Raw genomic sequence first — 18,659 nt, forward strand, 5'->3', positions numbered from 1 at the left:
AGCAGTTGGGTGTAATGACATGTGCTGTGATGTCAGACTCGGTGTGTTGTGTGCTCTGAACACTCTCATCTGCATGCTCGTGAAGTTCTGTGGTTGCTTTTCTGAGTCAGGCAACATTACCGAGCCATATTTACCCCCATTACGCAAGAATGAGAGCTTTAGTGCAAAGGGTAACCAAAGCCAGTGTAACAGGCGAGTGGACAAATGCTGCTTTATCCTTTTTTTTAATTAACATAAACATATCATATGATTATGAACAATAAACTAGATTTTATGTTAAAAATTGTTACATGTCGGTACTCATCAAAGCATAGAGGAAGGTCTCTGTCCTTCCTCTATGATCAAAGCCTGTTCGGCATCTAGATAATGAACGGTGTGGTGGTGCTTCCAGTGTAGTGGACACTAACAATGTGCTCTTTGTTTTAATTAATTGAGTTGAGCATGGGAGGGAAATGGGAGATATGATTGGTTAATTTTTAAAACTATAAAGCTAAACGAACGCACCCACAGTAGGGCGTCAGTCAGTGCAGGGAACGAAGGAGTCCAACCTGAGCTACATCAGCCATTTAATATAAAGCACTGTCATGTTGTTGCCATTAGAATAGCTAAATTACAAAAAAACATGGGGTTTAAATTGAAACCCATTGTAAATAGTGCACAACTTTTTCCTTTTATTTCCTCTCTCTTCACCTTCCACCAACCAGTGCCACCAATAGCGTCACCAACGCACCATCCCAGTTTAAAGCTTCCTACATGAGCTGTATGGATTCCACTCAAAACCACGGCAGACAACATTAAATGGTCAGACAGTAGGGGGATTTTAATTGATATGTTTCCCTTTTAACTTGCAGTTGGCGATGAATTGATCAGTTCTATTGGTAAAGGGCTGTGTGTCTTAGTTGGTATATCTAGAGATGACACGCCCAAAGACAGAGAGTACATGTAAGACCTTAAATCATCTGACCTGTGGTACTTTGAAATATAGAATTTATTTTTTATTACATTATTAAAGTTTCTTTTCAGACTTCATTTATTTCTTTTTTATTGACCCCTTGCACAATGTGCAGTGCACCTACACACATGCCTATTATGTCTGCCATTTTGGGAGTAACAAGAAAATGACTCCCAAAATGGTGGAAATGATAGACGTGCCTTAATTAATGGAGGGGCGTTCTGTATTGTCCAAGGGGTAATTTTCTCTTTGTGACTGATAAGCTGATACGTTTAAAGGGAGGCAATTGAATAGGCCTAAAGTTTCTTTTCCAATGTCCATACCTTTCCTCAAGTGTTATACTATTTTGAATGGATGTTTATTACTTGTTCACAAACAAATGGAGATCTCTCCTTGGCATTTGTACTTGTTTCCTTTTGTTTTGAAGCTTCATTGTTTTGTATGCTTATTGATGAAGAATGCCAAATACATCTAATCTAATCTACACGGTAGAAAAACATTTCATATCAATATTGGGATGTTTTTCAACACTAATCTTGATGATCTATGTATTATGATTTGGGGTAACATAATGTGTACAGAAAGTATTATATCTACTAGCTGGGTAGATTATGTTCTTTGAGATTTTGTCTTGCTGTATAGTCTACTATATCGCGAAGTAGATTTGTTGGAATTTGGGAGACTTCTCATTTTTGAAATGAATTGTCCTGCTTATTAACTACCTGGGCAGAAGGTAGGAAATCAGCCGGGACTACTACTAAAGTTAGCCAGACCACTCTAAGAGAATGTGAACTGAGCTGCAGGTGTTTTACCTATAAAACATTTAGACCACTTTTAAAAGAGTACATTGTAAAAAATACAAAGGGTCAAAACATTTGTTAATCAGTTTTACCTCCGGAAGATTTCAGTGAAGTGTTTGTGTTCCCACATTGACACCTTCCAGAATCCTAATTAAAAAGCACCTTTGGAGGCTTCTCTCCAATGAAGTCGCTACATCTAGTTGATACGTCTGACAGTGTCGTGATAACTTGTTTGCTGTTTCATCATCAGAGCGAGGAAACTGTTGAATTTGAGGGTCTTTGAAGACGAGAAGGAGGAGAGAAGATGGGATAAAAGTGTAAAGGACAAACAGCTGGAGATTCTGTGCGTCAGTCAGGTCAGTCACCTTATGTTGTTCAATTAAACAAAAAAAATTCATGGGCTTGCAGGTCTGTATGCTTCATTTTTTAAAGGGCAAGGGCACCGAGGCATTTTCTCCTTTAAGGGCACACTTTGAGGACATTTTAAGTTTTTACTTGAACATTTCAAGGGTTCCAAGGCAATGACCAAGGGGCATGGAGGCAATCGCCTTAGTTGCCTCGGTGAAGTATCAGGCCTGGGCTCGGAGAGTCCTTTAACCCAGATGCAATGATAAACAAAATGTATGCAGGGCTCAACTTTGAGGTGAGCTGGGGCTTAAACTGTCAGATATGTTCTTGAATTTTTGAAAGTTTTTTGATGTTTTTAATGGACAGGTATTCATGACTGGTGACTTAGTTTTAAACAGATGTTTAAAGCCTAAAAGAAGAGTCATGGCCATTCAATCAATTAGGCAGTGACATTGTAAGCTGGCTTAGATTATCACTCAAAACCCATGTTGATATTAAATGGTCAGACAGTAGGAGGGTTAACCAGATGAATAAAGACTATGCCCCTGTATCTGTTGCAGTTCACCCTGTACTCCATCCTGAAGGGTAATAAACCGGATTTCCACTCAGCAATGGCTGGAGATCAATCGGAACAATTCTATCAAGACTTTCTGGCAATCCTGAAGAAAGATTTCAAGCCAGAACTCATCAAAGGTGAGAACATTTGGGTGGCACGGTTGGCTTGTGCGTAAAGCGCTCGCCTCTCACCAAGGTGACCCGGTTCGATTGAGTTGTGCGTTGGTTCTCTGCTGTGCCACAAGGGTTTTCTAGACTATCCAGTTTTCTTCCCTCAGGAAAAAATCAAACACTTTCGATCTTGGCTGTGCTCCGTGGTCATAACGGGTTGATGTGGCTGGCAGCTGAATGGTCTCTTGCATGCCTGCTTCTCGAACACGTTGGAGCCACATCCTTCGCAATTCAGCTCTAGCTGCGAGTAAGGGCGTTTAGCCCCCCAAATTATTATTATGTGTTCTTCAGACATGATACTCTTCCTACTTAAAGGCACTGAACGCTATTGTTAATTACTAAAAATAATTGTTAGCATAAAAACTTACTTGGTAATGAGCAACGGAGAGCTGTTGATACTTTAAAACATTGCAAGAAACGGCTCCCTCTGAAGTAACTTAGTTTTTCAGAAAGAAGTAATTTCTCATTAAAAAATATTTAAATCGAGACCTCAGCTGAGGTCTTGAAATCAAATATCTGAAAGCACACACAGCTTGTGCGACAAGGGTGTTTTTCTTCCATTATTCTCTTGCAACTTCGACGACCAATTGAGTTCAAATTTTCACAGGTTTGTTGTTTTATGCATATGTTGAGATACACCAAGTGGGAAGACTGGTCTTTGACAATTACCAAAGGTATCCAGTGCTTTTAAGTGCTTTTTAAATTATTTTATTTTTGACCTTGGGAATGTGATTAAACAGTCTGAAAAGTCTATTAAAGTCTATATCACATGAGCATGTAGGTCATCCCTTTTCCTATGGACAAATATCATGTCTAATTCTTATCAAATCAGATGAGCACAGTAAGATTCAAGACACTTGACACTATTGGTAATTGTCAAATACAAGTCTTCACACTTGGTGTATCTCAAGATATGCATAAAATAACAAACCTGTGAAAATTTGAGCTCAATGGGTCATTGAAGTTGCGAGATAACAATGAAAGAAAAAAAACGCCCTTGTCACATGAAGTTTTGTGCTTTCAGATGCTTGATTTTGAGACCTCAAATTCTAAACTTGAGGTCTCGAAATCAAATTCGTGGAAAATTACTTCTTTTTTGAAACTGCGTCACTTCAGAGGTAGCCGTTTCTCATGCTTTTATCAACCTCTCCCCATTACTCATTAGCAAGTAAGGTTTTATGCTAATAATTTTTTTGAGTAATTACCAATAGTGTCCACTGCCTTTAACACATGAAGTACCAGCTGTAAAAGTTTTACAAAGAGGAGCTCCAAAATCATATTCAGTTTTGTGATGCACTCATTTTCAAATAGGTAGAGTCCTTAAAGCCAGTGGACACTATTGGTAATTGTCAAAGACCAGTCTTCTCACTTGCTGTATCTCAACATATGCATAAAATAACAAATCTGTGAAAATATGAGCTCGACTGGTCGCCGGAGGTGCGAGATAACTATGAAAGAAAAAAGCACCCCTGTCACGCGAAGTTGTGTGCTTTCAGATGCTTGATTTCGGGACCTCCAATTCTAAACTTGAGGTCTCGATATCAAATTCGTGGAAAATTACTTCTTTCTCGAAAACTACTCCACTTCAGAGGGAGCCGTTTCTCACAATGTTTTATACTACCAACCTCTCCCCATTACTCGTCACCAAGTAAGGTTTTATGCTAATATTTATTTTGAGTAACTACCAATAGTGTCCACTGCCTTTAATGGAATGTGGGGAGAAGTTAGAAATCTGTAATTCGTGTTAAAAAGGAAGTAAAAAGCCACTGTTTTTTGTATACCATTCTAGTGCTAATTGTTGTCGCTTTTACTGAAATGTTCTCAGAACTCAAAATAGATACCAGGAATTTATTTTTAATTTGGAGGGTCTTTTCCATTGTAGCCGAGGGTAGACCTTTTATAATGCTAGTGCTAGTTGTTTTCAATTGTATGTTTAAGTAATTATTTTGTCCTAGTTTCTGCTTGAAAACCCATAGAAGGTGCTAAACAATTGGGTTTTCCAATTCATCACTGCAATAACCTATCTTTCTGAAAGTTTGTATATACTCAGCGCCTTGAGTACCTTGTTTGGTAGATACATGTGCTTTATATAACTTCTTTATTATTATTATCATTCATGGTTTTAAGGGATGTTCTTTGGTACCGGTTCTAATTTGGCTTTGTGGGTTACAAGTCCTTTGAAATGAAGCTGAGGGAGGACCTTTTTAAAGATGTTTTTGCTGGTGGTTTTTAATTGTATGCGATTTTGTTTTCTCTTTAGTTCTTCATGGTTTAGAGAGATGTTCTTTGGTGCCAGTTTTAATTTTGGCTTTGGAGGGTGTTTAGTCCATTCGTGTTAGGCTTTTGGTTTTTTAAATAGTTGTCCCTGCCTTTTTGTTTTCAACAAAATCAGAGGAAGGAAAACCTCACATCTATGACCAAATAATAACTAAACAAAAAGTCAACAAGGATAAGAAGTCAAATTATTTGGAAGTTAGGATAAAAGTAAAAAACAGCTCTATAAAAAAAAAAAATTCTTAAAAAAAAGTTTCTTTTTCCCATGACAGATGGAAAGTTTGGTGCTCACATGCAGGTCCATATTCAGAACGATGGCCCGGTCACGATCATGTTGGAGTCACCAGCTGAAAATAATAAACAAGGAGCTAAGCAACCGATGACCCCAGTGCCAAGGACTCCCAGACAGGTATGTGAGTCTTTTGGGTTTTTGATTGAAGTCTGGTTGAGAACCCAAGGATTCTCAGAAAAGTGAAATTAATCTTTGTATAAGCCAAGATCTGCACGGAGAGACGAAAAGGAAGTTTTGGTTTTCGATATGGTAGGAAATCCCCCAGAGGGAGGGAAAACCTACACAATCAGTTAGGGACTGAAAATGCTTTCGATGTAGTGCCCTCGGCGGTACTCGAACCAGTGTCCTGGAGTTGGAAGCTGAGGAAAGATACTGCAATGCCAACCTGACCACCCAGGTTCAGTCTTGGCAGTGGTCAGGTCAAAATTTTAGCACTTCTTGCGGTGTTTCACTGAAGTGTCTCAAAGCAAACCAATGTCATAATAACAATGGCTTCTTATAGAGCGTTCATATTCGTCACTCATCAGTGATGCTCCAGGCTTCAACATTCAGTATTTCTTGCAAGGTATTTAGGGACTACATTTGAGTATGATACCTACTCCTTTTACATGGCACCATGCAGTGGGTTACAAGGTGCTGTTGTGCACTATGCTTCCGATCAAACCAGGAACACCGGGGCGAAGCCCTTCTCTTTTTGACAAGTGCACTGGGTTCTTTAACATGCAACAGTCATAGCCATAGCTGTTGCCACCAATTCAGATGCATTCTAGACTAAAAAAGACAAAAATAGTCTGTTCCTTTTTGTTTACAACAAAAGTACGTAATTTTCTTCCTCACTGTGAGCACAAGGTACTGTACTTGACAAATATGACCATATTACGATGAAGGTCTATAAAGATGATGATTATTGATTATTTTGTAGTCAGGAAGTAAAGCTCCAGTGGCCATTGTGAAAGGTCAACAGCAGGATAAAGTGAAGGAGAGGGCCAGTCGTTACATCAGTAGTCTGACCACAGCGTTTGAAGGCCAAGTTGATGTCCATAAGGACTTCCTGTCTACTATCACTAATTACAGAGATAACCAGTAAGTGTATGTTTTTTGTATCACCCCACCGACCAAAATTACAAATTTTTCTGATTATTTTGCCCTTCAAAAAATCTGAATTTTTGTTATGAATAAGACCTGATGAGTCTATTGGAGCCTTCCTTATGTGTACATGTAGGCCAGCCCTTGTACTCGATAAAATGGTCCAAATTTTTTATATGTCACTATTTTTTCTGATAAGAGTAAATTTTATTTAAGATTTGTGTGTTTTATGGCTTGAGATGGGACTGATCTTTGACCTTTAAGAATTGTTTAGAGGCCACGTGTCAAACACAGTGGGAAGGAATTGTATCCTGTCGATGTTTGATTTGACCACTTTCATGATTTTGTTTCTCTCTGAAATTCTGCTTAGCTTTCTAGTTTGTTTTCTTTATGTAATTGTATTAAAAAACAGTAGATACAACATTAGTTTGTTGGATGTATACCATAGAAATGGAACTCGGAGCATGCTGTATGTGTAGTTATAGGTGCACCCAAGTAAACAGCGACTGTTAATAATTTGCAGGTTCCTCCAAATTTTGTGTTAATGACAGATTTGAGGGTCAGTTCTTCCAGGGATTGGTGAAATAGGGACCAATATTGTATCTTGGGTTGAATCTCAATTTTGGGTGGCTTAAGTTAAATTTGTCCTTTTTTGCATACAACCCCATTACCAAGATGGCTATTTTCTGTTCAGAAATTAGCACTCCTGTAGCATTTTCCCCCTTTGTGATTGGCCTAGCTTGGAGGGGCTTCACTACCTGACAGAAGAAAAAAGTTAAGTTGGTGACACACCCGAAGACAAAACCAAAGATGCCGGTAAAGATGTGCTATCAGGAAATATCAATTAAAACTTACACAATTTTAGTTTCAATCTCAGTAGGCTACCAATCCTCCAGATTTAGAGAAATATTCATGTCTGGTTAGTGTACAAAGTCAATAAAATAATATTAATAATAGTGGCATATCCGTCACTCATCCAGTGATGCTAAAGGCGCTTTAACAAACAGTATTTTCCTGCAAAGTTTGAATCTGGTGCTCTTAAAGGATCATGTACTTTTTGTAGGACAAAAAACACAATGTCCACAGTTTTACACTAAACTTACATAGGTAGAGGATAACAACAGTAGAAAGCTTCACTGAAAATACTACGTGCTGAGGTGCTGTAGTTTTTGGGAAATGAGTAAAAAAATGTCATGAAAATAATTTTAATCATTTTACAAACAGATTTTCATGACATTGTTTTACTCATTTCTCAAAAACTACAGCACCTCAGTAAGTAAGATTTGAAGGGAAGCTTTCCAATATCATTATCTTCAAACCCTGTAAGTTTAATGTAAATCTATGGACATTTTGAAAAAGTACCCGAATCCTTTAACCGCTAGGCCATAACACCCCACAAAATAAGCATTTGCAGAGCCTCTAGAATCAAATTTTATTTTGATTGTTGTAATCAAAATAAATGTGGCAATGCAGGTCACAAAACAAGGTCTCATGGCCGGTCTAACAAAGTACTGTCATCAGAGGTCAAAATCCGGGAATTACATTTCTACATTGACGCACGTCGTCTTAGAAGAGTGCAATAGTTAATTTCCTCTCTGACACTTATCCTATCCACATGCAGCGTCTGTCTCGGAAACATTCATGTGTTATCAGACAACACGATCGTCGTCATGTGTTGAAATTCATTTGCAATAATGGTTTTAACACAAAACACAATGTCCACGGATTTACATTTAACTTACACGTTTGAAGATAACAGTGATAGAAAGCCTCCCTTAAAGTTAAAATATTTCTTGCTGAACTGCTGTATTTTTTGAGAAATGAGTTTGTCTCAGGGGACGAAAATTATTTTTGAACATTGTATTTACAAGAAGAAGATGAAGAAGACGGAGAAGGGAACGGAAAAGAAACAAAGTTGTTCAGGTATTGCACGGACACCTTATAATAAAAACTGCTGCATTCAAGCTGCACGGAAAATCCCTGACTGTTCACCCATACGTTAGACGTACTATGGGGTTGGTGTTTGTAGTACACTTAGCAAGCACTCCATCCATCTGTCATATTTATGTTGGTTATTCACTGATGTGACACATTTGATTTCAGGTTTAATTCAGTTTTCATTCACATTATTTTGTATTCAATTCACAAAGTTAAGTGTAACAGAAAAGCAATAGACCTTATGCTCATGACGTCTTCGGTAGGGCGCCCTCACCTAGAGGTCAAATTGAGGTTGTTTATTGGCCAATCCTGTGCGCCGCGCGAACAAATCTGTGCGTCTCGATTGTTTCGTCACTGTCTTTCCTCTAAGATGGCGCTGGGTGACGTCAAAGCATAAGGTCTATAGTAAGGTGAAAGCATTAGTATAAGGAGAAGAAAATTGCATGGAGGCAAGGATAAGGCAATGTTTGTAGCGGCTTGCCTATTGAAAAAAATTTAAAGAAAAAATGCACAAGATAATAGAAAAGATCTACGGTATCAATGCAAAGACATTTAGACCCCATCGTTGTAACAGAAGCAGTCCAGTGGAAGCACATGAATAGAGTGAATAGAGAGAGGCAGAAAGAAAAAGAAAAAGCAAGGGGAAACAAAGGAGAGGACAGGGGGTGGGAAAGGGGCTGGTTTGAACATAAGAAGTTTGAAAAACAAATGACAACATCAGAGGTGGGAAGAGTGAGAAAAAGTAAATCATTGAAACAAAAACTGGTTGAATGTAGCAAATTCCTCAAACAAAGGGACAAACAAAACAGACAGCTGCAAACTGAAAGTAGAAAAAAAGTCAGATGAATATAACATGAAGATGGGTAAGGAGAAAAGAAAAGAAATTATATCACATTGAGAATTGAGTCACTCTTTATAATTTGTTTTTTTCTTTTGTAGGGTCAGTGCCACAGAAATGATGCTGAAAGTCGGTACCCTGTTCATCGGTCACACGCAGCTCATTTGCAGCTTCACCGGTATTCTCCCCACCAACCACAGCTTGTCCATCGTGAATAACGACCCCAACATGGTCAGCGTTCACATCCCAGGTCAAAGGTCAATGTCACTGGATGAGGTCAGGCAATTTCTCGAAACGAACCAGGTGAGTGAGGTCTGCAAGTTTCATTTTTTTTACACAAATACGTCATTCCAGCATCGAGCATACTCTACAGGGGTTGCATTTTATCTGATAATTTGTTGAGCTCAGTTGACTTGGAAAGAATCAAATTTCAACCTAGGTATTGTTTGAAGCTTTGCACGGTGTGGAGAAATAAGAAGAAACTATGAATAAATAGTAAACTATGATCACCCTGCTGATCAAACACTAGAGCTTGAATCCGGTGCCCTTAACCGCTCGGCCATGACACGCCACATGTATGCTACATGTAAGTCATTGGAATCTAGAATCCCATTTGGGCAAGAATCACAAATGGGCCTAGAAATCCAACTCATGCAGGTTGATCTCTCATACAGTGCACAGAAAATCAATGAAACATTACATCACTGAAGTCAGTCGAGGTTATTGTTTTAATTCTTAAGTCAAGTTCCATAAAGTCATATTTTTTTAGATTGTGCTGGACACTTTTGTCGTAAATATAAGACTTTGGGCAATGCCCCGCTAGCTACGATCCCAGCCAAATGCTTGAATCATGCGACAATAAACATACCCTCCGGCTCTCCTGCCACCTGCTCAATGTTTTTAGCCCCAGATGGAGCACAGGGATTTTAGGTCTAGAAATAATGTCTGTTCGAAGTCTGGATTATGAAAAGATTTTAGATTTAATTTCTCTCTCCTGTGCTCATCTTTATGAGCAGAGCATTTGCAGCTTTGTCCAAAGCTGCCTTAACACTTTAAAGCTAGCTGGGGTCTGCTGCAGGAATTACAGCTTTCATTCCCTTAGGTGGCTGGTACACGCCATCTGAACTTAACTCAAACATTTACCTAGCCTAGAGTACCTGATAGCACCAACCACACTGTATTATGTCTAGTATTATTTCCAAACAGCATTATATAAGGTGGCACGGTTGGCTTGTGCGTAAGGCGCTCGCCTCTCACCAAGGTGACCCCGGTTCGATTCCCGGTCGGGGCCATATGTGAGTTGAGTTGTGCGTTGGTTCTCTGCTGTGCCACAAGGGTTTTCCAGACTATCCGGTTTTCCTCCCTCAGGAAAAAATCAATTATATACACCCAGGCCTTTGAACATGTTGAAAAGGGCAAGGTCGTTTTAATTTTGCAAAGGGCACTTCCACTGACAAATCTTAAATTCAATAGGAAACTTTGGAAGGGGCACCAAGGCCAACCCCCAGGGCAATAGTGGCCATGACCCCCGTGACCTGCGTGTTATTCCAGGCATGTCTACCTGTTTTGTATTCGCCCAAATTTTCAATCCACCCCCCCCCCCCCCGAAATTGGCTGTGAATCATGATTAATTAGGATGAAATAAACACACTTTTCATATTAGTTTAAGCTTGCATAAAATAATGTGCTTTAAAAGTACATACTTTTTTAGTGAGATTCCTATTTTCCCATTTTCTGATACCTTCATAGCTCTGTTTAATTTGAGGGAGGGACATAATTTCCGCCCCCCCCCCTACACACCCTGGGCCCAGTGAGGCCCCTGTTTTATCACTTGTAACATCTCAATTTCATTTATTTAATATAATTCATGCTTTGCAGGGAATATTAAACAAATGATTTGATTTCTGCCCTTATGGCTATAGTAGCACAAAAGCTTAATTGAATTGTCTGTGATTTCCTTACCGTGGATGGCCTCGGGGCCAGTCCAATGAATGATTTACCTGGAATCGTGCAGCTGGTTATTTTGCAAACATGCTAGCTATTAGCGAGAAATACAAATTGCGTATACTATTGTAAATAGCATTTGGCGCTTATAAGTTATAGGGACCTATATATGGCTGGCAAACAAACACCGTCTGAGTGTTAATGTTTTTGACGCTCATTTGATTCCAGGAAGGGGTGTGCCACCACGTTTATACTAGTGAAGCTGTGTCCTTTTTTTGGAAAAAAAAAATTAAATTGGAAGTCCTATATTTTGTACCATAGTTTTTAACATTAAATCAAGTAGTCTACGAAAGAAGAAGTTAACATGTTCTGAGAAGTGCTCAATAATTATGCAAGTTGTACACTGCATTCTCAATGAAATATCAGATTGGATATTTGATGTTTTTTTTTGAGACTTCAGATTGTTTAAAACCTTGAATTATACTCTTTCCTGCCGAAGGCTAAAATTTGTTCCCAGTAATAGCTAAATTCTAGCACCCCCCTCCCATTCTTTTGGCCAATCACTGTATTCAAATTTGATACCCTCAAAAAATGTAATGCCAGAGATCCCTTGTCTGCTTCATTTCTTAACAATTCTGGCTATAAATCATTCTATAATAATTGGCCTGACGACTGTTGATGCAGCTGCCAAGGGTCTCATTAATATTTATGAGATTGAGAGAATCTCGACAGACAACATGATGAAAATGTCACTTATTATTATGACGATGGTCTCTAACCCCAGACACAAACCGATGGAATTACCTTTCCAGAAATGAGTTGCCACCTCCGTCAGGTCTCTGGTTCGCATTCATCACCACTGTACAATTTGTCACCCCACTCAGTTTTTTTATGACGCCGGCAGAATATAACACGTCGTGTCTATTTTTGTTTACAGCGAGAGTATTACCAAAGCTAAATTGCAATGATTAAGTCTGTAATATAAATGTGTAATAAAAACAAAGCTGAAATGAAAGTCTCATTTGCATTTATATTGATAGTCTAACTTCTCTGTTATTAAACTGTATTTTGGTGTAAGCAATTTGTTTTGGGGGAATTTGGCTTGTTTAACATTGAAACAGGAGCAATATTTAAATCCATATGGATTTCAAGTTTAATATAAAGTGGCATTAATAAAATCCCTTATTTGCAAATCTTCGGAAATAATGCGAAGGACGAATGTGGAGAGGTTTCGCAGTGATGAAAAAAAGAACGATTCTCTGAGATTTCCAAGGTTGCGTCAAAAAACCTTATTACACAATCATTGTGATTGATTTGTGTGGATAAGAGTAAAGCATGAAGGTGGTTGTGTTAAGTTTGCGTGCCATACGACCATTTATTGACTGCTCCATCTGATTCTGTATATGTTGAAGGCACTGGACACTATTGGTAATTGTCAAAGATCAGTATTCTCACTTGGTGTATCCCAACATGTATGACACAACAAATCTGTGAAAATTTTGGCTCAATTGGCCATCGACTTTGCAAGAGAATAGTGAAAGAAAAAACACCCTTCTTGTTTTACTTTGTGTGCTTTTAGCAAAAAGTTTTTTATTTTGAGTGAGAAATTACCTCTTTCGTAAAAAACTATGTTACTTCAGAGGGAGCCGTTTCTCACAATGTTTTATACTTAAAGCTCCCCATTGCTTGTTACCAAGTATTTTTTTAATTTGAGTAATACCAATAGTGTCCAGTACCTTTAACCATAAGGAGATTTGAACCATCAGATTTCACTGTGTAATTTTACAGTGAGTGCACAATTTCTCTGCAATGGTTGGTTTATGTCCAACTAGGATTAAGTTAAAGTGACAATGAAACAGCTTGTTTGACACTCTGCCTGAGTCAGATGTTTTAGAATTGAGCTTGAAAAATTATTTTGCCCAGAAGATTGTTTTTTCTTCTTATTTGACCTTTGTGAATTGATTTAATGATGAATGATCAAAAAGTTGATGATCAGTGATGTGGCAGGATGTATGTAACCTCAGGTCAAGAACAAATGATGTATCTTTCAGAAATGCTGCCATTTTTTTTTTAACCTAAGAAATTGAAGGCAACATGAGTGTGCACCACTTGTTAAGTAATTTAAAATAAAAAAAAATAAAAAATGATTTCAAAAAATTTGACTCAATTTGATATGTGCGGGACTTATACATTTGAGCCGAGGCTTGTAGTGGCTTGCCTTTGAAAATCAAAACTAAAGTATTGTTAATAAGCAGCGCCAACTCTTGTTTATAGAAAACATTTTTTCTGCTTAGCAACACAAACAGTGCTTACTTGTAAACAGCAGTATGAGATTGGTTCCCTGATTGCTCACCGAAGCCCTTTTCACATGAGAGCCGACGACCAACGACCATGGTTTAGAAAGCTTGTGTGAAACCGGCTCTAGTAGTACATATACATGTACCTCCCCAACAACATCACGGTTGAGTGAGCTCATATTCAAGTGCAAATCCAATGATAGCCCTGGCGGCCTTTTACATCCTGACATCCTGAATATGAGGGTATGAATCTAGGGCATAAAAGTCTCAGAGCTCCATAATTCAAATCTTACCTGTAGGAAGCTACATTTTTGGTCGGTAGGTTTTGGACGTCAGATTCTTCATAAATTTGAATTTTTTTATGAAATAACTCAGCTCTCAACGTTATAATAATTCCGTTTATGTTCGCTCTCTTGAACAGTGTTGCCCTGTACACTAGTGTGTTCTAGCACAGAACTTTCATTAGAATTGAGAGTGTACTTTGGTGTGCATTATTGGCGGTCACGCAAATACATGCAGCTCTGTGTTGCAGTCACTCTGTGGACATTTTTCTGTAAACGTTTAATGAAAAATCCTATAAGCCTTTTTGAGGTATGGCGGACGTGATATGCGCGCGTCACACGCCGCGACTGATGCCACGCTCACCATGTTGGTGGTCATTAGGTTTACGTGTAAACGCCGCGTCGCCTCAAATTGCGCACTTCACTGAATAACGTACGTTCAATTTCTATGGTCAATACGCACAAATTTACCACAACTTTACAGTGTTGTAGCATTGTGTCCGATATACCTCAAAAAGGCTTAAATTCTTCATAACTGCAAAAAATTGTGTGTATGTGTGTCAGTCCACATAGTGCAGGCCTGGAATACACGGGAGGCCATTGGCCCCAGTGGCCTCCGTGCCTCTGCTCTTGCCTGTGTGCCCAGTGCAAAAGTTTCCCAATGGAAGTGCCCTTTACAAAATGAAAATGGCCTTGCCCTTTCAAAAATGAAACTACAGGCCTGATAGTGTTTTGATCAAGTCCCTACATTATGTGAACCTCTTTATTTTCTCAGAGCACACTATGTGTGTATGTAATGTTAAAACACATGAAAGGTTCTCCGGATGAACTGTGTTTAAAGTTTGCAGCTCTATGAAATTGGGTCTTGGTGAGGTTAGTAGCTTCATAAAATGATAGAGTTTAAATTAAGGGGTTTGAACATTGTCCGCTCAGAAACAGACCCTAATATCCAGGACGGGTCCTAAACATAGGGCAATAATCCCATGTGTGCAGTGATCAATGTAATAATTTCCCCCTTTGATAGATGGCGGTAATTTTGATGATCATTACTTTTTATCCATGTACTTTCTGCTCCCAGAGAAAATTAAGTTTCTGCACCATTTCATGAGGAAGTCATTAGATTTGGTAACTAACTCATTCGTCTTCTTAATTGGCTTTAATGTATAGGCCTCTTGCTACTGGAGCTGTTCAGAAAAATAACCACTTGCTCGTTACACTTGATTGAATTTTCTAACAAGAATTGAACACTGAGGAGTGCTCAGGCCTGATACTTCAGGGAGGCAACGAAGGCAGCAGAGGCGATTGCCTCCATGCCCTGTGGTCATTGCCTTGGTGCCATTAAACAGTAGAAACTTAAATTTCTTCATAGGATGCCCTTTACCAAGGAGAAAATGCTTTGGTGCCCTTGCCCATTTAAAAATACGAAGCATACTGACCTGAGTGTTGTTAGTTGTTCCAAGAAATGTTAAAAGAACGTTTCAGAATTGGTAAGAAACCTAAGTTTTGAAGATCACAGCTTTACATAAAACTTACACTATCTAATGATGATGATAGTAGAACACATACCTTGTGTGCTTTCAGGTGCCTACAAAAGGCTTTAGGTGTTTTGATATTTAAGTGAGAAATTACCTCTTTCTCAAAAACTGTGATACTTCAGAGGGTGCCATTTCTCACAATGTTTAATACTATCACATGCTCTCCATTGTTGGTTACCAAGTAAGTTTTTATGCTTACAATCAATTTAAGTAATAACCATCATAGATGACAAAACATGTCTCTGCCCAATACTGTATACTGCCCTCATTGGTGCAAAAACATAAATTGACCAGATCCCAATTTCTTTGAGGTGTTCAGCAGGGTATATCCGGCTAAGCAAAATGTGCAGGGAACTGAACACATGAATTTTGGTTGGTAACCTTTTATGCTAAGCAAGTTTTTGTTATACTAAGGACAGTTTGGGGGTCCCAGTTAATTTCACTTATTTGTTTTCCCAGAGTGAAATATATAAAAAAAACTTTCTTGTCTCTGAATCTCTGAATTTAATTTTGTTTTGCAGTAAAACTAAAAATTGATGCTACTTTAGCTATCACATTATAAGCAAAGGTTGCAGGCTAAAAAAAATAGCCAACTCAAATTGAAGCTATTTTATGGTAGTAGACAATCTGAGAAGTTATTTTTTTTTAGAAGTTGTTTTAAAGAAGGTGTGAACTAGGCTTAATTTCATATTGCTGCTTAAGCACAAAAAGTAGCTAAGCACAATAAAAATGTATGCTCACCAGAATGAGGTTACCAGCTGAAGTACATGCCTTAAATGAAAGCTTATAACTTTCTTGAATCAATAACAATAGCAATTTAAACTTACATAGTTTGGTTAAACAAGCCAAAAATCAAACCTAGCATCTTTAAGCAGCTCAATGAAATTGGGCCCAATGTCTGGTATTTGAACTTGACACTTGATTCATGGTTTTGCTTGAGTTTAATGGATTTGACACTGTACCCCGAAACAGCACACTGTTGGCATCATGCCAGGCATACCAATCCAATAGTCGAAACGTATGGGTCAAGATTTACCAATCTGTATGGAATGGAGTTTTGATGGATTTAGTTCAGCTCATAGCCATAACACCAAGGACATTGGGTTTAAAATTTGAAAGAAAATTTTCTCTGACAGTTAGCTCGGTTTAGAATACTGCACATGTTATCAGGTCTGGGATTACACTTGGCAACAGAGGCCGTGGCCTTAGTTGCCTATGGTCTTGGCCTTGGTGCCCCTTCCAAAGTTTCCAATTGACTCTAAGATGTTTCAATGGAAGTGCCCTTTGCAAAATGAGAACGGCCTTGCCTGTTCAAAAATGAATTTCCAGGCCGGATGTATGGTCTAGCCATATGACACACATTTAGTCAGGAACATACAGTTAATTGAAGCAGTTTGTTGGAAATTATGAGTCATTAAACAACATATTTTATTATAAAGTGAAAGTAAAAGGACACTTAGGACTAGTTCTTGGAGATATCAAAAACTTAAGGCTAGTCCTAAGTTAGGACGAGTTAAAGAACTAGCCCTAAGTTCTTTGTGAACTAGGACGAGTAACTCGTCCTAACTCAAGACTAGTCGTAACTCTTTCTGGCACTGGACAAAATAAAAAATAAAATCAACCGTAATTCTAGGTTCATTTTTTTTAAATTTATGGTAGGTGTTATATCTTGGCTGAGTGGTTTAGTGCACTGAACTCAAGCTCTGGTGTTGGCAGAGAAATAGAGACTCTTTCAGAAACCAAAAGACGCAGCGTAGATAACATTTTAAAATAAAAGCCTGGCACTTTCAGAATGATAAACTTTCAATATGAAAACAATAATTGTTTATCAACATCTAGCAATATTAATGCTGATGTGCGTTAGCACTGTATACTCAGTACCTACCCGAGTTCAGTGAAAAAAATCACAGGCATTTTACTCGGGGGTGGGGGGGATTCGAACCCATGACCTTTGCAATTCTAGAGCATTGTCATACCACCGAGATTGCCCGGTGGCTAGAGGCAGTTCAAATCCTATGTTTAGCAGCGGGTACTGCAAAAGATTTAATGGATGTTAAGTTTGCATCGGGGATAAAGAATATTCTTTTTTTTTTAACATCTAGCAACCTTCTCAATTGTATAACATACATCAGTTCCCCTTTAACATGATTGACAGCAAGAACACTCGAACACTGGCACAGCTAGACTATCGTCTAACATCTGCATCCACAGTCAACATACGGGATGTATGTTTTATTCAGAGCCTACTTGCTAAATCATCACTTTGTTAGCATCCGAGCGTGCTAATTAAATGTTTTATACATTAATTGTGTTTTTCCATGCCCCTAAATGATTCAATCATTCCTGATTTGATTGTTTGTAGACTGGCTAGCTGATAAGGTTAGTGTAAGGCAGATTTCTTGATGGTTGAAAAGTGCCAAGGGTAGTGTTGGCTTTTATTCTTCCTTGTAGACGATGACTCATTGATACTTCATGGAGGAAATGAAGGCGGCTGCCTTCATGCCCCCTGGTCAATGCCTTGGTGCCCTTGAAATGCTACAGTAGAAATTTACAATTTCCTCGTTGGGTGCCCTTTACCAAGGAGAAAATGCCTTGGTGCCCTTGCCCTTTCAAAAATGAAGCACACAGGCCTGGATGTTTGTCCACTAGAAGCCTTTGAATTTGTTTTTGACATGTTAAAGGGATTTAGTTATCGGCAGGAAATATTCAATCCTAGGTTTTATAATTCCTTTTGCACTCCCTGCTTCTGAGCTTGCTCTAATCTGTCCCAGTTCAGACCCAATACCAGAAATAATCTAACCTGTTTGAATTCCTCAACCTATATGCTCGAGTGGCACCCTTGCCCCAAACTCTCCCCCAACTGTTACGCCGCTGATGCCCCCTCCCACCTTTTTGTTTATTGTCAGCCTCCAGCGGCCTTCCAGTGGGTGAATTCCATTTGAAAATATGTATTCATAACTTAGGTAATGGTATAAGGGAAAGTAATTACATCAAAGATTTATTTACCAAATGCTTATTTTTAACCCCGACTGAGTAGCACTTTGCAGCCCATTGAATAGTTTAGATTCTGTCCTCGGTTTACATTCTTTGGTAAATCATTATTTCCGTTTAGTCATGAAATTATGAATTATGGACTAGTGAAAAACATCCTGAAAAAAAAGTAAGGGCAAATATTGTAATAGCATAGCACAACAAAGCATTAAATCTATGCATTTTGTAACCTAACTTACAAACTTCCCTTTTCTCCTATCGAACACTTCCTCCTATTTCTCAACTCTCTGTATTAGTCAAACTTGTATAATTTCCTAGAAATGTGCAGGATACGCATGTGTCTGTGGTGACACAATG

General features: G+C 38.5%; 1 protein-coding gene across 1 annotated transcript in view; it reads left to right on the plus strand.

Annotated features, from left to right (window-relative positions):
* The first annotated feature begins 10 nt into the window (after nt 1-10).
* LOC139936894 (uncharacterized) overlaps nt 11-18,659 on the plus strand; it is a 58,182-nt gene continuing 39,533 nt past the window's right edge. The window contains exons 1-7 of the mRNA XM_071931706.1: nt 11-192; nt 852-942; nt 2,003-2,108; nt 2,661-2,793; nt 5,373-5,509; nt 6,315-6,475; nt 9,356-9,557. Coding sequence (XP_071787807.1) covers nt 150-192; nt 852-942; nt 2,003-2,108; nt 2,661-2,793; nt 5,373-5,509; nt 6,315-6,475; nt 9,356-9,557 — 873 coding nt within the window. The 5' untranslated portion in view covers nt 11-149. The remainder of the gene's footprint in view (nt 193-851; nt 943-2,002; nt 2,109-2,660; nt 2,794-5,372; nt 5,510-6,314; nt 6,476-9,355; nt 9,558-18,659) is intronic.

The sequence above is a fragment of the Asterias amurensis genome, chromosome 1 (assembly GCF_032118995.1).
Source record: "Asterias amurensis chromosome 1, ASM3211899v1".
NCBI lineage: Eukaryota > Metazoa > Echinodermata > Asteroidea > Forcipulatida > Asteriidae > Asterias > Asterias amurensis.